This window comes from Nicotiana tomentosiformis, chromosome 3, assembly GCF_000390325.3.
Source record: "Nicotiana tomentosiformis chromosome 3, ASM39032v3, whole genome shotgun sequence".
Classification (NCBI taxonomy): Eukaryota; Viridiplantae; Streptophyta; class Magnoliopsida; order Solanales; family Solanaceae; genus Nicotiana; species Nicotiana tomentosiformis.
The window spans coordinates 10,168,319-10,191,606 of record NC_090814.1 but is presented as its reverse complement, the minus strand read 5'-3'; the positions used below and the strand labels follow the sequence as shown (position 1 = coordinate 10,191,606).

At 33.7% G+C, this 23,288-nt stretch overlaps 1 protein-coding gene across 1 annotated transcript; it reads left to right on the top strand.

Moving 5' to 3' along the window:
- The first annotated feature begins 17,080 nt into the window (after positions 1–17,080).
- Positions 17,081–19,999, top strand: LOC104092296 (ubiquitin C-terminal hydrolase 13-like). Its single transcript, XM_009597858.4, has 4 exons — positions 17,081–17,266; positions 17,455–17,728; positions 17,831–17,997; positions 19,681–19,999. Exons 1-4 carry the CDS (start codon positions 17,107–17,109, stop codon positions 19,839–19,841), a joined length of 762 nt encoding a protein of 253 aa, XP_009596153.1. The 5' UTR covers positions 17,081–17,106; the 3' UTR covers positions 19,842–19,999.
- Positions 20,000–23,288: the final 3,289 nt, after the last annotated feature.

Below are 23,288 nucleotides of genomic sequence, written 5' to 3'. Positions count from 1 at the left end.
CGGAAGTCACCATTTTTACTCATTTTTGAGTTTTAAGTCTCGGATTTGGGCGATTTCAAAGGGGATTTTCACGACTTTAAATTGGGTAAGTGTTCTATAACCAAAAGTGATTATATTTCATAAATCCACATCAATATTCATTGTTTATTTCAGATTAAGATGGAAGGAATTGAGATTTTTATAAAATCTTTCAAAAATATAAAATTAAGATTTGAAGGTCCATTTGATATCGGAATTTGATAATTTTTGTATGGTTGGACTCGTCTCGGAACGAGTATTTGGATTTCGTAAGTTTTTTCGAGATTCGATACATGGACCCCACTGATAGTTTTGAGATGAATTTCAAATTTTAATCCGAAAAAATTTGTAATTTCATACGAAATTAATTCCTACGATTTGTATTGAATATGTTGAATTGTTTATGACTAGATTTGAGGATTTCAGACATTAATTCGCGAGGCAAGGGTGTATTGGAAACTTGAATTTGGTTGCGAAGCGAGGTAAGTGTCGTGGTTAACCTTGACTTGAGGAAATAGAACCCTTGAATTATTTGCTATGTAAATTTCATGTGTAACGATGTATAGGCAAGGTGATGAGTGCCTATACTTTGTCAAATTAATTGTTTGCTTAATTATTTAAACACCTTAAATTGTTTTAAGACACGAATTAATTGTTATAATAATTGTTTCTCTCATATTCCTTGTCAAATATTAAGTCTTGAATTTCTGCAATAATTATTACATGCTTATTTAATTTATGTGTCTTAATTGCTACTTGACATTTAGCATATTAAATATTAAACTGCCCATTTTCTCCCCGATTTTCACAATTAATTGCTACTTATCATTGTTTGTTTCATAAATAAATTATTATTATTGTATGCCTTAATGCTTAATAGTTTCTCATTGAACATGGTATTTATTGGAGTATTTTATTAAATTTAAGAGTTGTTAAATATATTGGGGGAACGGATTGCACGCCGCAACAGATTTATTTAAAGTTATATTGGGGGATAGGGTTGTACGCCGCACCAGATTTATTTAAAGTTATATTGGAGGATCGGGTTGCATGCCGTAAGAGATTTATTTAAAGTTATATTGGGAGATCGGGTTATACACCGCAATGGAAACAAGTTGAGGAATTGTGACTGCTGAATTTACTTCAATTATTGATATTATTTACCGGTTTTACTACTATTCCCGTCATTATTATTATTATTATTATTATTATTATTATTATTATTATTATTATTATTATTATTATTATTATTATTATTATTATTATTATTATTATTATTATTATTATTATTGTGTACAGGTTAATGTAAGCGACCTACCTTAGCCTCGTCACTACTTCATCGAGGTTAGACTCGGCACTTACCAGTACATGGGGTATGTTGTACTGATACTACACTTTGCACTTCTTGTGCAGATTTCGGAGTTGGTCCCAGCGGCATACTGTAGATTTGCTCGGATACAGCTACCAGTGGAGACTTGAGGTATAACTGCACATCGTTCGCAGTTCTAAAGTCCCCTTCTATCTTATCTCAGCTGTCTATTATATTTCAAACACCTTGAATTTTATTTAGACATTTATTTGTATTATTCTAGAGTTCATGCACTTATGACTCCAGTTCTGGGATGGTATTTAGGCATCACGATTATTATGGATTATTCACTTTATTTTAGACTTTATTTCCGTATTTGTTTCCTTGTTATTAATTAATTTAATTTTTTGTTAAAATGGCTAATTATATTCTAATGTTGGCTTGCCTAGCAAGTGAAATGTTAGGCGCCATCACTATCCCGGAGGTGGGAATTTAGGGTCATGACAGTTGGTATCAGAACACTAGGTTACATAGGTCTCACGAGTCACGAGCAAACTTAGTAGAGTCTGAAGGATCGGTACGGAGATGTCTGTACTTATCTTTCGTAGGCTATAAAATTTAGGAACAATATCACTTCTTTCTTATTCTGTCGTGCGATCTTATTCTATCATCGATAGTTGAACCATTCTATTCTTATTCTCTAGCAGATGGAGAGAACACATAATACATCTACCGACGGACAGGGACCAGAGCCCCCGGTGGTAACTATGGCCAGGGGTAGAGGTCGAGGCAGAGGCAGAGGCAGAGGTAGAGCTTAGTCTAGAGCTCAAGCAGCAGCACCTGTTGTAGAACCTCAGGTGGATCTTCAGGAGGAGGTTCCCTTTCAGACTGTACCGATTGGACCAATTCAGTTCCCAGAAGGATTCATAGCTACTCTAGTACTTCAGGATGCTCTAGTCCGTTTGGTGAGCCTTATGGAGGGTATGGCCCAGAATAGTACATTTCCAGTGGCACCAGCCATCTCACAGGCTGGGGGAGGAGCACAAACTCCTACTAATCCAACTCTAGAGCAGATGGCTCCCCAGTATCAGACTCCAGCGGCCCCTCCAGTTGGGGTAGTTTAGCCAGTTGTTGCGGCACAGGCCGGTGATAGGCGCGCCATGTCTTCTGAGGCCTTATTGAGACTGGATAAGTTTACTAAGCTCTTTCTAGTTCACTTCAGTGGTACACCTCTTGAGGACCCACAGGATTATCTTGACCGCTCCCATGAGGTATTGCTGATGGGTATTGTTGAGACCAATGGGGTCGATTTTGCTGTATTTCAGATTACGGGTTCCGCCAAGAGGTAGTGGAGAGATTATATGCTGAACAGACTAGTTGGATCGCATGCATTGACCTGGGAGCAGTTCTCACGGCTATATCTAGATAAGTTTCTCCCTATCACATTGAGAGAGGATTTCCGTAGGCAATTTCAGCGTCTACAGCAGGGCAGTATGACTGTTACTCAGTACGAGACCCGTTTTGTGGATCTAGCACGTCATGCTCTCCTTTTACTTCCTACTGAGGGAGAGAGAGTGAGGAGGTTTATTGAGGGACTTACTCACCCTATTAGGCTTCAGATAGCCAAGGAAACCAGAAGTGAGATTTCCTTTTAGGAGGCTACTAATGTTACGAGGAGGATCGAGATGGTTTTTGCACATGAAAGAGAGCAGGGGTTTAATAAGAGGCCTCCTCAGTTCGGTGAGTTCAGTGGTGCCTCGTCTGGAAGCAGGGGTAATTTTGGTAGGGGTCATCCTCCCAAAGCGTTTTATTTAGTACTTCAGGCATCTCACGGTGCTTCAGGGAGTCACTGTCCTATTATGCCTTACTCTGGGTAGCCATTATTTAGTGCACATTCAGCTCCTATCAGTGCACCACCACTCTAGAGTTACTACAACGGTTATCCGTCCCGTTCGGGTCAGTTTCAGCATCCACGACATCAGGATGGGTGTTATAAGTATGGGAACATTGGTCACATCAGGAGGTATTTCCCTAGGTTGCCGAGTAACAGATCACAACAGGATTCTCGTGCCATCATACCGACATCGGTTGCTTCACTGCCTGCTCAACCAGCTAGAGGTAGAGGTCAGGCAGCTAGAGGTGGAGGTCAGGCCATTAGAGGTGGAGGTCATGCCGTTAAAGGTAGAGGCCAGCCAATTAGAGGTCGTCCCAGACACGCAGTTCAGAGTGGTGGAGCCCAGCCCCGATTTTATGTTTTTCTAGCTAGGCTTGAGGACGAGTCATCTGATGTTGTGATCACAGGTATTATTCCAGTTTGCCATAGAGATGCTTCAGTTCTATTTGATCCAATATCTACTTATTCCTACTTGTCCTCCTATTTTGCTTCATATTTGGTTGTGCCTCGTGATTCTCTGAGTGCTTCTGTGTGTGTATCTACACTGGTGGGAGACTCTGTTATAGTAGACCATGTTTATCATTCGTGTGTGGTTACTATTAGTAGTCTTGAGACTAGTGTGGATCTTCTACTTCTTGATATGGTAGATTTTGATGTAATCTTGGGTATGGATTGGATGTCACCTTATCATGCTATTTTGGATTATCATGCCAAGATGGCGACCCTAGCCATGCCGGGGCTACCTCGATTAGAGTGTAAAAGAACTCCTATTCATTCTACCGGCAGGGTTATTTCTTATATGAAGGCTCGGCGTATGGTCAAGAAAGGGTGTCTAGCCTATTTGGCTTATATTCATGATCCCAATGCGGATGTTCCTTCTATGGATTCAGTTCCAGTTGTCCGTGAATTCCAAATGTATTTCCTGCAGATCTGCCGGGGATGCCACCCGACAGAGATATTGACTTCTGTATTGATTTAGATCCGAGCACTCAGCCCATTTCTATTCCACCATACCGTATGGCCCCACCGGAGTTGAAAGAATTGAAGGAGCAGCTACAAGACTTGCTTGATCAGGGATTCATTAGACCAGTGTCTCACCCTGGGGTGCACCAATGTTATTTGTAAAGAAGAAAGATCATTCAATGCGAATGTGTATAGATTATCGACAGTTGAACAAGGCTACTATCAAGAACAAGTATCCACTGCCAAGAATTGATGACTTATTCGATCAGCTTCAGGGTGCCAAGGTGTTTTCAAAGATCGACTTGAGGTATGGTTACCATCAGTTGAAGATTAGGGCATTTGATGTCCCTAAAACAGCTTTTCAAATTCGGTATAGGCATTACGAATTCCTAGTGATGTCATTTGGGTTGACAAATGTCCCAACAATATTTATGAATGTGATGAATCGGGTGTTCAAGCCCTATTTGGATTCTTTTATGGTTGTATTCATTGATGATATCTTGATTTACCCCAGCAGTCGAGAGGAGCATGCGCAACATCTTCGGAGTGTGCTTCAGACTTTGAAGAATAATCAGTTATATGCCAAATTTTCAAAATGTGAATTTTGGTTAGACCCAGTTGCCTTTTTGGGGCATGTTGTATCGACAGAAGGCATAAAAGTGGATCCTAAGAAGATTGAGGTTGTTCAGAATTGGCCTAGACCTACTTCAGTTACAGAGATCCGGAGTTTCTTGGGTTTGGCAGGTTATTATCGTCGGTTCGTGAAGGGGTTTTCATCTATAACAAGCCCATTCACTAGACTGACCCAGAAAGGTGTTCCATTCAGATGGTCAAACGAGTGTGAGTTGAGCTTTCAGGAGCTCAAGACCGCTTTGACTACGGTGCCAGTGTTGGTATTATCCACAGGTTCAAGATCTTATACGGTGTATTGTGATGCATCTCGCATTGGGCTTGGTGCAGTATTGGTGCAAGATAGTAGGCTGATTGCATATGCGTCGTGGCAGTTGAAATTTCACGAGAAAAATTATCCTGTTCATGACTTAGAATTTGCAGCCATTGTTCATGCGCTGAAGATTTGGAGGCATTACCTTTATGGTATATCGTGTGAGGTATTTACTGATCATCATAGCTTACAATATCTGTTCAAATAAAAGGATCTCAATTTTAGGCAGAGAAGATGCTTGGAGCTGTTGAAGGACTGTGATATCACTATTTTGTATCACCCCGGAAAGGCCAATGTGGTGGCCGATGCTTTGAGTAGAAATGCTGTGAGTATGGACAGTCTTGCGCATATTTCGGTTGGTGAGAGGCTGTTAGTTGCAGATGTTCAGACTTTGGCTAATCATTTTGTGAGGTTAGATGTTTCAGAACCCAGTCGGGTTCTAGCTTGCAAAGTCGCTCGGTCTTCTTTATATGAGCACATCAGAGAGCGGTAGTATGATGATCCTCATTTACTTGTCCTTAAGGACACGGTGCGACACGGTGATGCCAAACAGGTTGCTATGAGGGAGGATGGAGTTCTACGAATGCAGGTTCATATTTGTGTGCCTAATGTGGATGGGCTTCGTGAATTAATTCTGGAAGAGGCCAACAGTTCCAGGTATTCTATTCATCTAGGTGCCGCCAAAATGTATCAAGATTTGCGGCAACATTATTGGTGGAGGAGAATGAAGAAGGATATAGTTGCATATGTAGCTCGGTATCTGAATTGTCAGCAAGTTAAGTATGAGCATCAGAGACCTAGTGGTTTGCTTCAGAAGTTAGAAATTCCTGAGTGGAAGTGGGAGCGTATCACTATGGATTTTGTTATTGGGCTCCCACGGACTCAGAGAAAATTTGACGCAGTTTGGGTCATTGTGGACAGGTTGACCAAGTCAGCACATTTCATTCCAGTGGCAGTCACATATTCTTTAGAGCGATTAGCTGAAATTTACATTTGTGAGATTGTCCGCCTTCACGGTGTGCCCGTGTCTATTATTTCAGATTGAGGTACGCAGTTCACCTCACACTTTTGGAGGGATGTACATCGTGAGTTAGACACGCGGGTTGAATTGAGTACAACATTTCATCATCAGACAGACGGACATTCAGAGCGCACTATTCAGATATTGGAAGATATACTCCGTGCTTATGTTATAGACTTTGGAGGTTCTTGGGATCAATTCTTGCCACTTGCGGAGTTTGCCTATAATAATAGCTACCAGTCGAGCATTCAGATGGCTCCGTATGAAGCATTGTACGGGAGGCAATGTCGTTCGCCAGTTGGCTGGTTTGAACCGGGAGAGGCTCGGTTGTTGGGTACTAATTTGGTGCAGGATGCCTTGGATAAGGTCAAAATTATTCAGGATCGACTTCGCACAGCTCAGTCTACGCAAAAGAGTTATGCCGACCGTAAAGTTCGTGATGTTGTATTCATAGTTGGAGAAAGAGTATTATTCTGGTTTTCACCTATGAAAGGTGTAATGAGGTTCGGAAAGAATGGCATGTTGAGCCCTAGGTATATAGGACCCTTCGAAATTCTTGAAAGGGTGGGCGAAGTAGCCTACAGGCTTGCACTACCACTTAGTTTATCAGCGGTTCATCCGGTGTTCCATGTGTCTATGCTCCGAAAATATTATGGTGATTCGTCCCATGTGTTAGATTTCATCTCAGTCCAATTGGACAAGGATTTGACTTATGAGGAGGAGACGGTAGCTATTCTAGCCCGGCAGGTCCGACAGTTGAGGTCTAAGAGTTATCCTTCAGTTCGGGTGCAATGGAAATGTCAGCCGGTAGAAGCATCTACCTGGGAGTCCGAGTTGGACATGCGGAGCAAATATCCACACCTTTTCACCAGCTCAGGTACTTTTCTAATTCCGTTCGAGTACGAACGTTTGTTTTAGAGGTGGAGAATGTGATGACCCAAAAGGTCATCTTTAAATATAATAATTAATTATGTATTTTAAGACCTCAAAAGGTACTATCTATTATTTCTCGACTTGCGTGCGCAGTCCGTATAATTTTTCGGGAAGTGTTTATGTGAAAAATAGATTAAAATATAAAATAGAGCTTTAAAACTCAATTAAGTTGACTTTGGTCAATATTTTTAGCAAACAGACCCGGATAAGTGTTTTGACAGTTCCGGTAGGTCTGCCTCGTGAATTGGGACTTGGGCGTTTGCCCGAAATTTAATTTGGAGGTCCCTAGCTCAAGTTATGGCCATTTAACGGAAACTAAAAATTTAAAGGCAAAAGATTTCCAAAGTTTGACCACAGATTTGACTTTTTGATATCGGGGTCGAAATTCGATTTTAGAAATTGAAATAGCTCCTTTATGTCATTTATGACTTGTGTGAAAAATTTGAGGTCAATAGGACAGGATTTGATAGGTTCTGGTGTCGTTTGTAGAAATTGGAAGTTCAAAGTTCATTAGGCTTGAATCTATGTGTGATTCATGTTTTTAATATTGTTTGATGTGATTTGAAGATACGACTAAGTTCGTATGATATTTTAGGACTTGTTAGTATATTTGGTTAAGGTCCCGGGGGCCTTGGGTGAGTTTCAGATGGTTAACGGGTTAAATTCGGACTTAAGGAAAATGGTGGAACTGCTGCCTCTGATGTGATCGCACCTGCAAGGGTCTTAGCCGCAGGTGCGGCGGGGTTGGCACATATGCGGGACTGGGGCTGGCCTGGGGTCTTCGTAGGTACGTCAATTTTTGCGCAAAAGCGCGACCGCAAATGCGGTCCTAAGCATCGTAGAAGCGGAGGCTCGCTGGGCAAGTGAGGTTCGCAGGAGCGAAACTCCTTCCACAAAAGCGGATATCGCAGGTGCGACAGGAATGTCCGTAGATGCGAAACTTCACCTGGCAGCCTGGCATCGCAAATGCGAGACTTGTCTCGCAAATGCGAGTCCGCAAATGCAGAACTTGTATCCGCAGATGCGAGAAAGACTAGGGAAAGCCCATAAATTCGGAAGTCGCCATTTTTACTCATTTTTGAGTTTTAAGTCTCGAATTTGGGCGATTTCAAAGGGGATTTTCACGACTTTGAATTGGGTAAGTGTTCTATAACCAAAAGTGATTATATTTCATAAATCCACGTCAATATTCATCGTTTATTTCGGATTTAGATGGAAGAAATTGAAGTTTTTATAAAATCTTCCAAAAATATAAAATTAAGATTTGAAGGTCCATTTGATATCGGAATTTGGTAATTTTTGTATGGTTGGACTCGTCTAGGAAAGGGTGTTCGGATTTCGTAAATTTTTTCTAGATTCGAGACATGGGCCTCACTGATGAATTTTTAGATGAATTTCAAATTTTAGTCCGAAAAAATTTATAATTTCATACGGAATTAATTCCTACGATTTGTATTGAATATATTGAATTGTTTATGACTAGATTTGAGGATTTCGGACACTAATTCGCGATGCAAGGGTGTATTGAAAACTTGAATTTGGTTGCGAAGCGAGGTAAGTATCGTGGTTAACCTTGACTTGAGGGAATAGAACCCTTGAATTATTTGCTATGTGAATTTCATGTGTAACGATGTATAGGCAAGGTGATGAGTGCCTATACTTTATCAAATTAATTGTTTGCTTAATTATTTAAACACCTTAAATTATTTTAAGACTTAAATTAATTATTATAATAATTGTTTCTCTTCTATTCCTTGTCAAATATTAAATCTTGAATTCCTACAATAATTGTCACATGCTTATTTGATTTATGTGTCTTAATTGCTACTTGATATTTAGTATATTAAATATTAAACTGCCTATTTTCTCCCTGATTTTCACAATTAATTGCTACTTGTCATTGTTTGTTTCATAAATAAATTATAATTATTGTATGCCTTGATGCTTAATAGTTTCTCATTAAACGTGGTATTTATTGGAGTATTTTTATTACATTTAAGAGTTGTTAAATATATTGGGGGAACGAATTGCACGCCGCAACAGATTTATTTAAAGTTATATTGGGGGATCGGGTTGCATGCCGCAACAAATTTATTTAAAGTTATATTAGGGGATTGGGTTGCATGCCGCAATGAAAACAAGTTGAGGAATTGTGACTGCTGAATTTACTTCAATTATTGATATTATTTATCGGTTTTACTATTATTCTCGTTATTATTATTATTATTATTATTATTATTATTATTATTATTATTATTATTATTATTATTATTATTATTATTATTATTATTATTATTATTATTGTGTACAGGTTAATGTAAGCTACCTGCCTTAGTCTCGTCACTACTTCGTCGAGGTTAGGCTCGACACTTACCAGTACATGTGATCGATTGTACTGATACTACACTCTGCACTTCTTGTGCAGATTTCAGAGTTGGTCTCAGCGGCGTACTGTAGATTTGTCCGAATACAACTATCAGTGGAGACTTGAGGTATAACTGCACAACGTTCGCAGTTTTGAAGTCCCCTTCTATCTTATCTTAGTTGTCTATTATATTTCAAATAACTTGAATTTTATTCAGACCTTTATTTATATTATTTTAGAAGTTCGTGCACTTGTGACTCCAGTTCTAGGATGGTATTTAGACATCACGATTATTATGGATTATTCACTTTATTTTAGACTTTATTCCCGCATTTATTTTCTTGTTATTAATTAATTTAAAATTTTGTTAAAATGGCTAATTATAATCTAATGTTGTCTTGCCTAGCAAGTGAAATGTTAGGTGTCATCACGGTTTCGAATGTGAGAATTTTGGATCGTGACAAATAGATAACGATAACAAGTCAACAAGATGCATGTATCTTTGTTTAGATAATTTAGAGAAAACGAATAGTTCAATTTTAATTACCAAAAAAAAAAAAAAGAATAGCTCAATTTTGATGTGTTTTTGTTGAATTAAATTATTCACCTTTAACTTCTTGAGACATTTTTTTTATCTGAGTCTTTTAAAAAATTAATAACAATTGCTACAAAATCGATGTTAGAGACATGTAAAGTAAATATGGCAAAAAAATCAGATGTATGAATTATTACTCTAGATTAAAGTGTGATAAAGTTCTGCAAAAATCAGTAGTTTTGACAATGTAACTAACAACAAAGATGTAATCTTTAGTGAGATTACTTAGTGAACCTAATATTAACAAAACATTGTCCATTACTCTTAAATATTAAAGGGAAAAATACAAAATTGACCGCTCGGCCAAAACTAATTGCATTATCTAGCTAAAAAGTGTATAATATATATATATATATATATATATATATATATATATATATATATATATATATATATATATGTATATGTATATATATATATCTTATACTGGGATCATATTACGTGAACTTGTATAAGGAAAGAAATAAAAAAAATTGAAACTTGTTATCTTAAACATATTATGGCATCTGTGTAGGTATAAACTTTTGGAGCTTGTAATTTTAAATATGCCATGATGACATTATGAGACTAAAAAATTATATCATTAAAAATAAATTTAAAAATTTGAAGTTAAATTATTTTTAAATATAAAAAACAATCATTCTTTTTTAAGAAAACTACAAAAAGAAAACAATTAGTGTAATTAATATTTGACTATAATCTTATATTTTATGACATTACTTGTATATTTTGAGGTTTTAATATTAATTTGTGTAATATTTGAGTTTAATTGAGTTGTTTTATATGTAGAAATATTTAATTGCGGCGTGGAGAGAAAGTCAAAAAGGTATCAAAGACATTGAAGTAGAGCATGAGAAGAAAGTCGGTGCAAGACAAGCAAAGGTCGACGCCCCGGATGGGCCCTACTTCATCAAGGCGTCAACCATCTCGCGTTAGATGGTTCCTAGCGAAGGAAAAAAGGGCACCTCTCATGGCGCCTAGCGAGGAAAATATGGTGCCTCGCACGGCACTCCGCGAGGTCACACCCTTTGTCCGAGAAAAGTTGGTTATTTTGTTGGTTTTGGACTTGGACACTTAGACCATAATCTATAATTACCCCTAAACTCATTTTGGGGGTTGTACATAATTTTGGAGGCAAGAAGGGGTGGAACTAGGATTTGAAACTTATGAGTTCAGAATTTTAGTTCTTTTAAGTAACTGTGTTCTAAATTAATATATTAAATATAATCAATGATTTTTTTGTGATAAATATATGATGTGAATTAAAGCTACTAAGTTCGATCGAACTCGTATTCCGTATGATAGCTCAGCCCCTGAGTGCCGCCATCCTTAATCTTATCCGCGTCTTCTTGAAAAACGCTCATTCAACACTTCCATGCTTCAATTTCACTTCCTCCATTAACGCCCAGCAACAGTCTCTTTATATATACGTTGTAGTTGCTTCTTCTGCCAATGTTGCCGTTTGAGAACTTCCATTTTATGCAAGTACTTGGACTTGCCCAAAATTGTGTCCTCCTCGCATCCCTCAATTTTGATCGGCGTTGAAGAAGAGAGACGACCGATGACATTGGCGCCGGTCGAGGAATTCGGATCAGGCATATCAGAGTTAATGTGGAAGACAAATAGAAGGAAAAAAGATTCTAATCATCATAGAAGAAAAGGGAAAGGGATACACGTGGGGAGTGTAACTAAATCTCTTAATTGAATCATAGTTTGTGAGCCTTTAAGACAGAATATATATAATTTATAAGAAAAATCAAAGTTAGTTGTGGTACATAGTAAGTATTAGTTAAAACAGGTAAATAAGTTTGTATTAAAATACATATCTATCTATCTATACTATATTAAAAGCACGAAAATCCTTAGCGAAATGTCGTTCGCATTTTTTACCATCTAAAGTATATTTTACATTGGACACAATTATAATTTAAGTTACTTTCCTAATATTTAGGATACTTAAATCTCTTAAAATTTTGATTAGTAAATATTTTCTTGTTAAACTAAATAAGAACTCCTAATTTTTAGCCTTTAGCCATTATAACATATTGATTAAATAAAAAAGTGCGTACACATTACCATACAATAAAATACTATTAATGAAATAATATTTACCTAGAATGAAAGACTAGAATTTAAAACTAACCTTTTTCTTTTTCTTTTCAAACTTGATCTTTATCATAAAAAATTTAAATATTATAAGAAGCACTTCATTTAATAGTCATTTAATTATTTTTTTAATATTTAGGAGTTTAAAACTAATTAAAATTTACTTATTAATTTGATTCTCATTTAAACTATGTAGAAAGTTATAATACTATAGCTTTATTAGATTTCACTTTGTATATGTCTTACACTTAAATTATATATAAATGATAAAAGATAGATAAAGGAAAAATAAAAGATTTAAGAAAGAAGAGGTACAGGGTCATTAGCTAAATATGAGATCAATAATGGGCATAAAAATAATAAGATAATTTATGAGATCTTTTAATTTTTAATCCATGATATATTTAGCTAAATATGAGTAGGTTAATTAGCTAGCTTTCAATAGTATATTCTCTTACTAGCTTGTTTTTTTTTAATATCTTTTTTTGTTTATTATTGTACTTTGATTTTGAGTTTATTTAAAGTTTGTAGATTATTAGTTGCCCGCTTATATAGTGTAAGTTGTATCCTTCAAGATTCTTTAGATTTTCAAGTTTGTCGTGAAACTAAAATTATAAACCTGGAACAAATGTTAAGTTAAATTATTGATGATTGAGGACTGCTGAGATAATTTCTTCAATTATTGAATTAGTTATGCACAACCAATAGTCTTGGCCATCTTTAGGAACTGACATTTTTATTTTATAACTCAATACTATTCTTTTTAAAATTTATATTCATTAAAACAAGATTCACATGCATCGCATGCGCGTACCCTAAAACTAATAGGCAATAAAAGGTCATGTATAGATTAGTAAGGTCAATGGCGGACCTAAATTTTTATACAAGCGGGTTCAAACATATACTGAAGTCCTTAAAATTAATCAACAGTAAAAGCGATATTGAGTTAACAAACAAACAAAGTTTACCTAGTGCTCTTTACTTTGGCTCTAACAAAACCTTAAAAGAAAATTTGACCGTAGCTCTAAATTTTGTTTGCAAGCCATACTATTTTCAAATATACATATATAACAACATATCTATTTACCATTACAATTTGACAAGTTATTGAACTTCGGAAAATTTTACAAATTATACTGTAACAAATATAAGTTTGGTCTATATTAAAATACTAAACTCTATTTATTTATTAATTTTAATTTAACTTGCATTATCTGTTAGCAAAAAAAGAAAAAAGAAAAGAGCTACGCTAAATTAATAATTTCATATAGAAAGTTCCATAACTATGAAAAAAGACTAAAGTAAAATAAGCAATAAAAGAAGAAAATTTAAAGAAAATTTGACCGTAGCTCTAAATTTTGTTTGCAAGCCATACTATTTTCAAATATACATATATAACAACATATCTATTTACCATTACAATTTGATAAGTTATTGAACTTCGAAAAATTTAACAAATTATAGTGTAACAAATATAAGTTTGGTCTATATTAAAATACTAAACTCTATTTATTTATTAATTTTAATTTAACTTGCATTATCTGTTAGCAAAAAAAAAAAACAGAAAAGAGCTACGCTAAATTAATAATTTCATATAGAAAGTTCCATAACTATGAAAAAAGATTAAACTAAAATAAGCAATAAAAGAAGAAAATTTAAAGAAAATTTGACCGTAGCTCTAAATTTTGTTTGCAAGCCATACTATTTTCAAATATACATATATAACAACATATCTATTTACCATTACAATTTGACAAGTTATTGAACTTCGAAAAATTTTACAAATTATACTGTAACAAATATAAGTTTGGTCTATATTAAAATACTAAACTCTATTTATTTATTAATTTTAATTTAACTTGCATTATCTGTTAGCAAAAAAAAAAAAAAACAGAAAAGAGCTACGCTAAATTAATAATTTCATATAGAAAGTTCCATAACTATGAAAAAAGACTAAACTAAAATAAGCAATAAAAGAAGAAAATTTAAAGAAAATTTGACCGTAGCTCTAAATTTTGTTTGCAAGCCATACTATTTTCAAATATACATATATAACAACATATCTATTTAACATTACAATTTGACAAGTTATTGAACTTCGAAAAATTTTACAAATTATACTGTAACAAATATAAGTTTGGTCTATATTAAAATACTAAACTCTATTTATTTATTAATTTTAATTTAACTTGCATTATCTGTTAGCAAAAAAAAAAAACAGAAAAGAGCTACGCTAAATTAATAATTTCATATAGAAAGTTCCTTAACTATAGAAAAAGACTAAACTAAAATAAGCAATAAAAGAAGAAAATTTAAAGAAAATTTGACCGTAGCTCTAAATTTTGTTTGCAAGCCATACTATTTTCAAATATACATATATAACAACATATCTATTTACCATTACAATTTGACAAGTTATTGAACTTTGGAAAATTTTACAAATTATACTGTAACAAATATAAGTTTGGTCTATATTAAAATACTAAACTCTATTTATTTATTAATTTTAATTTAACTTGCATTATCTGTTAGCAAAAAAAAACAAAAAAAACAGAAAAGAGCTACGCTAAATTAATAATTTCATATAGAAAGTTCCATAACTATGAAAAAAGACTAAACTAAAATAAGCAATAAAAGAAGAAAATTTAAAGAAAATTTGACCGTAGCTATAAATTTTGTTTGCAAGCCATACTATTTTCACATATACATATATAACAACATATCTATTTACCATTACAATTTGACAAGTTATTGAACTTTGAAAATTTTTACAAATTATACTGTAACAAATATAAGTTTGGTCTATATTAAAATACAAACTCTATTTATTTATTAATTTTAATTTAACTTGCATTATCTGTTAGCAAAAAAAAAAAAACAGAAACGAGTTCGCTAAATTAATAATTTCATATAGAAAGTTCCATAACTATGAAAAAAGACTAAACTAAAATAAGCAATAAAAGAAGAAAATTTAAAGAAAATTTGACCTTAGCTCTAAATTTTGTTTGCAAGCCATACTATTTTCAAATATACATATATAACAACATATCTATTTACCATTACAATTTGAAAAGTTATTGAACATCGGAAAATTTTACAAATTATACTGTAACAAATATACGTTTGGTCTATATTAAAATACTAAACTCTATTTATTTATTAATTTTAATTTAACTTTCATTATCTGTTTGGAAAAAAAAAATAGAAAAGAGCTGCGCTAAATTAATAATTTCATATAGAAAGTTCCATAACTATGAAAAAAAGACTAAACTAAAATAAGCAATAAAAGAAGAAAATTTAAAGAAAATTTGACCGTAGCTCTAAATTTTGTTTGCAAGCCATACTATTTTCAAATATACATATATAACAACATATCTATTTACCATTACAATTTGACAAGTTATTGAACTTCGGAAAATTTTACAAATTATACTGTAACAAATATAAGTTTGGTCTATATTAAAATACTAAACTCTATTTATTTATTAATTTTAATTTAACTTGCATTATCTGTTAGCAAAAAAAGAAAAAAAATAGAAAAGAGCTACGCTAAATTAATAATTTCATATAGAAAGTTCCATAACTATGAAAAAAAACTAAACTAAAATAAGCAATAAAAGAAGAAAATTTAAAGAAAATTTGACCGTAGCTCTAAATTTTGTTTGCAAGCCATACTATTTTCAAATATACATATATAACAACATATCTATTTACCATTGCAATTTGACAAGTTATTGAACTTCGGATAATTTTACAAATTATACTGTAACAAATATAAGTTTGGTCTATATTAAAATACTAAACTCTATTTATTTATTAATTTTAATTTAACTTGCATTATCTGTTGGCAAAAAAAAAAAAAACAGAAAAGAGCTACGCTAAAATAATAATTTCATATAGAAAGTTCCTTAACTATGGAAAAAGACTAAACTAAAATAAGCAATAAAAGAAGAAAATTTAAAGAAAATTTGACCGTAGCTCTAAATTTTGTTTGCAAGCCATACTATTTTCAAATATACATATATAACAACATATCTATTTATCATTACAATTTGACAAGTTATTGAACTTCAAAAATTTTTACAAATTATACTGTAACAAATATAAGTTTGGTCTATATTAAAATACTAAACTCTATTTATTTATTAATTTTAATTTAACTTGCATTATCTGTTAGCAAAAAAAAAAAAAAAACAGAAAAGAGCTACGCTAAATTAATAATTTCATATAGAAAGTTCCATAACTATGAAAAAAGACTAAACTAAAATAAGCAATAAAAGAAGAAAATTTAAAGAAAATTTGACCGTAGCTCTAAATTTTGTTTGCAAGCCATACTATTTTCAAATATACATATATAACAACATATCTATTTACCATTACAATTTGACAAGTTATTGAACTTCGGAAAATTTTACAAATTATACTGTAACAAATATAAGTTTGGTCTATATTAAAATACTAAACTCTATTTATTTATTAATTTTAATTTAACTTGCATTATCTGTTAGCAAAAAAAAAAAAAAACAGAAAAGATCTATTATGCCAGTTCAACTCATTATTATTATTATACCAGCGGGTTCTTGGAAAAATAATTTCCACAAAAAGATATTTCCAAAGCGGGTTCAATTAAACCACTTGAACCAATGTAAGTCCGCCCCTTGAACCAATGTGAGTCCGCCCCTTATAGATATTTCCAAAGCGGGTTCAATTAATCGTGATTTTCTTTTTCTGTCGTGTGTTTTTTGTTGCTCTCATTGGGGTTTTCGGGTAGAGGTTTTGAAAGCTGTACACATTGCTCATCGAGTAGAACTTTTTAATTACAAGGCATAGCATGAATGGTTTTTCTGTAAATGATATTTAAAATTGTTTTCTTTGTCTGTACATTTGCTTCGATATCATTTCCGTTTTCATTTTGTTCTGAATATCTTGATCTGTTCATGGACTAATTGGGACAGGAAAATGATCATTTATCCTTATGGAGATGGATCAGGACATGACCATATATCTATATACTTGGCCATTGTTGGGACTAGCTCCCTACATGCTGGTTGGGAGGTGAATGCCACACTTAGCTTCTTGATATTTGATCAAATTCATGACAACTACGTTGTAATAAGAGGTATAATGCTTTTTCTCATAAGAGGTATAATGCTTTTTCTCTTTGTGACATTCCTCTTCCTAATGTCTTCAGAAGGTTTACAAGAATATATAAATTAGTAATTAGTATAAATAGAAAACTTTCGATTTAGATAGGCAATGTTTACCATGTCAGTAACGTTTTCTAGGAAAATACATATTTTCATGCAGGAATGGAGCGGCGTTTTCGCAATATCAAGACTGAATGGGGTTTCTCAAAATGCATCTCCCGTGCAACATTTAAAGATCCCTCTAATGGTTACCTTGTTAATGACAGTTGTATCTTCGGAGTAGATGTATATGTCAACAGTAATCATGGAGTAGGTGAATGTATGTTGTTGTTGAAAGATGTCAAGGCTTATAAGCACGAATGGAATATTTCTGAATTCACAAAATTGAAGAATGAGTTGTTTTCTGAGGAATTTACTGTTGGCGGTTACAAATGGTATAGTTGTTCATGTCCTTTATATCTGTCATATATATTTTTCTTTCTTTCACGCATTCTTCTCTTTGTAGTGTAAATGCAATTTGATGTGTTTGGATGCAGGAAAATTTTGCTATATCCTACAGGTTGTAGTGGACAAAATGGCGAGAGCATCTCCATCTATCTTGAATTAGTTGGTGCTAAAGGATTTGATTGTCGAAAAAGGGTCCACGGAAAATATAGCATTTCCGTCAAAGACCAGATTAGTGGTGCACATCGCAAGATGACTGGTACGTCCTCTTGTTCCTTTATTTATTGAACTGTTTTTTGGTTCCCGCATTTGCAGGTAACGTGTCGATTTAAGTATCCCATTATTCAAACATCTGGCCTTAGTTCAACTTGCCAAATAGTCATTTTCATGTTTTCGACCTCAGAGGCATCTTCATTCGCTAAACCAGTGTCAGTACACTCAAGGGAGGATCCAGGTGGAGGGATATGGATTTACGTGAATTCATACGTCCCTCGACCATGTATAGTAATGTTATATCTATACAAAACTACTTAATTATATATGTGCATACCCTAACTCAGACACTCCAGTGGTGCAATGGTTGTTCGATGCATCTTTATAAGTGAGGTGGTGTTTAAATCTGACATCATACATTTTTCTTTTTCTTTATTTCTATGTTTGATTTATTCTCTCAAAATCCTTGTCTAAGTACTTTTCGTTTTCTTTGTTTGATTTATTCTTTCAAAAAACCCTAGTCTGATACATTGAAATCTTTATTCTCCATTACCTTGAAATTTTATATATTAAATCAAATGTCTATATTAAAACTAGTATCAATGGAAGATGTAGTATGTGTCAATGGGTACGGTTCAATTGATCCAAACTTTCTTTAACATGGGAAAATCATTAAGAAAATTTTAAAAAGATTGAACCTATAATTTCAAATTAAAAGTGTAATCGATCTTGATGTTAAGAACCTAAATGTTGAACCCGTCGAATTTTAATCTTGGATCCACCTCTTTGTAATAGTGTGCTCATCTTCTTAAATTTCTAGATCTGCCGTTATTTACACTCTCCTTCCACATAAACCTAAGGTGGAGTTATTCCTGTTGGCACGAGTAACAAGGGCTTGTGTTTTGGTGTGTGTGTGGAGGGGAGCGAAGACATTGAAGGGTGGTACCGACATTTCTGTGCTGCATATATCATTAACATTGCTATTTTTAAGCAAGAGCCTCGGGCTAAAGTAGAGTAATTATCCCTTATTGAAAGTTCTACTCAGTATTGACCACTTTCTTAATAATCTCATTGCCTATTACAGCCTTCTGTCTTCAATATGATCCATATCCACCAAGTCTTGTTTACATTGTAGGTTTTCCTCCGAAAGAGGATATATTGTTACAGACACACACATAAATGTAAAACAAAAGAAGTTTTTTTTTTTAGTGAATTGTCATTTCTCACGATTGGGTGGGTTTAATATGTACTGAGGTAAAGATACAATACTGAGCTTGAGATGTTAGCAATGCAAAGCGATCAAACGAAAAAGAAAACGAAAGTAAACCTTCTTTCCTAAGGCATTTTGATTCATTGGCAAACAATCGAGCTACCAGAACTTACACCATCATCCATTTGGTTGTTGATGGAATTATGGTAAATGCATGAGGTCATATCTGAGCTTAAAATGATGATATGTTTTGTCGTAGTCTTTTAGGGGTCAATCTTGGCCAATTGAGCAATGAATAGACAATTTTAAGTTTCTTTTCAAGAGACTTTCACAGTTTTTTCTTGTTGAAAAAAGGAAAAAGGATATCAAATATGGGTAATTTGTGTTTGTCATCATGCCTAGCAGCTTGGTGGCGTTCTTTTATCTACTTTAGTAAAATCTTATTGTTAAAATCCCAGCATATATTTTAATAGGTTTCTATTTCTCTTTCTTTTGAAAATTTTGACATTTCTCTTGCAGTTGGTTCATATTGGTTTTCAGCTGCTTGTTACATTTGGGGATGGGGGGCATTTATGACGCTAAGTGAATTAAAGGATCCAAAGAAAGGCTTCCTTGTGGGGGACTGCTGCATTGTGGAAGCAGATGTTTCTGTGCTTCGTGTCGTCAATGGTTTAACCTAATCATATATATATAGTACTGAGATGACATTTAGCAGGTGTGTCGGGGACGGCAATGCTTCAAGATATATTATATGTTATTATGTTAAAAAGAATGATATACTATCAGGGTATATTATATGCTAAATCCATTGTAATATTATTTCCTCTGCTTTCTCCAATTTTCCCTCAGTACTGTTGTTCCAAGTATCATAGTATTTGGACAAGAGTTATTCGGTATTTGTGTTGGTAGAAGTTAGCAAGTACTCGATAGAATAGTTGAGTTATGCCTCCGACACCACTATCATTCACGAAAAGTATCATAGTATTTGAATAAAAATTATTCGGTACTTGTGTTCGTGAAGGTAGCAAGTGCTCGATAGAAAAGTTGATTTGTGCCTCTGACACCACTATCATTCAACAAAAAATATCATAGCATTTGGATGAATTTAATGAATAACACGTTTATCGACCTAAAATATGGTTGATGAATTATGACCGTTTGTTTTATTCCATTACATGCATGCAAACCTACGTTTTGTATTAGAATCAAAAGTTGAGATATGAGGTGTTAAAATATATAGATAGACTGGTAAGAAACATACATAATTATATTGCAGCAAAAAATTAAATATGAACACACCTTCGATGTTATTGTTTAAGTGCTGAAAAATGAAAATCATGTTATAAATATATTATATTATGAATGTTCATTTAGTACTCTGTTGTAAATAAGTTTCCTGAAGAAGCTTATCTATATGAAACTTTGCCGTAAATATGTTTATCTATTTAGTACTCTATTAGAAATAAGTCTCCTGAAGAAACTTATCATTTCATTACTCCATTATGGATAAACATCACACCCGGTAGAAGATTATCCATATCTGGTATAATGAGCTTATTCTTTCGGTACCCAGTTATGGATAAACATTATTCCCGGTAGAAGATTATCTATATCTGGTATAATGAGCTTATGCTTTCGGTACCCCATTATGGATAAATATTACCCCCGGTAAAAGATTATCTATAACTGGTATAATGAGCTTATCCTTTCGGTACCCCATTATGGATAAACATTACCTCCGGTAGAAGATTATCTATATCTGGTATAATGAGCTTATCCTTTTGGTACCCTGTTATGGATAAACATTACCCCCGATAGAAGATTATCTATATCTGGTATAATGAGCTTATCCTTTCGGTACCCCGTTATGGATAAACATTACCTCCGGTAGAAGATTATCTATATCTGGTACAGTAGCAGCTTACACAACACCTTGCTTTCTTCTATAAATAGAGAAAATTTCAGTTCATTATATACATAAGTTTGAATAATATATCAGTTTCTCTCTATACTTGTTTTTACTTTACAGTCTTTATTTTATAACACGTTATCAGCACGAGATTCTGCCATCTCGAGCAAATACTTTGAAAGTATCAGAGGTACGAACTTTTTTTTCTCTAAATAATATCAAATCTTTCTAAACTTGAGTTTGTAGCCCTGGATATATCGGGCAAAAACTACATGTCTTGGGTGCTTGATGCTGAAATTCATCTTAATGCGATGGGTCTGGCAGACACCATCATGGACAAAAATCAAGCATCAAACCAAGACCGTGCCAAAGCAATGATATTCCTACGCCATCACCTTGATGAAGGCTTGAAAATGGAATATCTCACTATTAAAGATCCAGTCATACTGTGGAATAATTTAAAACATAGATATGACCACCCGAAGATGGTCGTTCTTCCATAGGCACGTTATGATTGGACTCATTAAGGCTACAAGATTTTAAATCTATCAGTGAGTATAATTCTGCTATGTTCAGAATTATTTTTCAATTGAAATTATGTGGTGATAATATTACTGATCATGATATGTTGGAGAAAACTTTCACCACTTTTCATGCCTCGAATATGCTCCTGCAGCAACAATATCGAGAGATGGGATTCAAAAAGTATTCTGAACTTATCTCACATCTTCTTGTAGCCGAGCAACATAATAGGCTATTAATGAAAAATCATGAAAGCCGACCTACTGGTTCTTGTCCATTCCCTGACGTGAATGAGACGAACTTCCACCAAGCTAAGCATGAAAGAGGACGTGACCCCAGTCGTGGTCATGATCGTGGTCGGGGAAGAAACACTAATCATGGTAATAATAATGCACCAAAGAACCCTCCTCACCCCAAACAGTGGAAAAGGAAGGAACAAAAGCATGAAGCGGTGCAAGCAGCAAAGGCAGAAAATGCATGTTGTAGATGTGGAGGAAAAGGGCACTGGTTACGTACCTGTCGTACACCAAAGCACCTGGTTGAGCTATATCAAACCTCCCTGAAGATGACAAAGAAAAATGCTGAAGCAAATTTTATTTCTGAAGATAATTTAGACTTCATGCATTTGGATGTTGCTGATTACTTTGCACTCCCGGAAGGAGAAATAAGTCATGTGATCGGTAATGAATCTGTAGAAATGTAAATATTTTAATTTTTGTTGTTTGTAGTAGATAGTATGATTATGTAATTATTGTACATAAATAAAAGTTATGCGGTGATAATGATGTTTACTATCATATTTATTTTGTTTATGAAGAAATTTTCTCTCATGATACCAGAAGTGTGTGAGCAATATTTGATAATACAAAATGTATCAACAACTCCTGAAGAGCTAGTTGTTTGTCTAGAAGACATATGCCACCAGTAGTGTCCGATAAATATTTGATTGTGGATAATAAACGAAGACTCTCGAAGAGCTTATGTATAAATACATCATTTATATTATATAATTATGGTCAAAACATATGTTGTAGTAAACCTGAAGTTTACTAATACAAATGGTTATCATATTGAGATTACAAATGATTAGAAGATTAAAAATCTTCATGTTTTCACAATCATAGGGGGTAAAATAATATGTATATGAGAAGTGACCTGCCTTATTTTTCAATTTGTACTATATCATGTATCATAGTAAACCAAAAGTTTACTAATGCAAAAGCAATCACAGTAAATCAAAAGTTTTACTGAGGCAAAAGTAGCTACAGTAAATAAGAAATTCGCTAATACAAAAGTAGCCACAGTAAATCAGAAGTTTACTAATGCAAAATTTATGCCATAGTAAACTAGAAGCTTACTAAGAGATAGCACAAGCCATGATAAACTTGAATTTCTCATTTTTCATTTTAAATGAGCTATTTGAGAATTCAGATAAGCATATACTGAAAAACTAGAAGATTCTTCAAGAATTCTCTTGTGTTGTTTGTTCTCATAATAAATTAATTATACCAGCTAAAGTTGGGACTAAGACCCCTGAATTCTGGAATATATAAAAGGTAAATATCGGCCCATTCACCTATTATGTGAACCACTTATAGATGCATATATGAGATGGTTATATGTGTGTTTATTGTCAACCTGCAGTTTGGCATTTGAAATTGCTTTTCTCAATTAAGAACATAATTTTAAGATTATG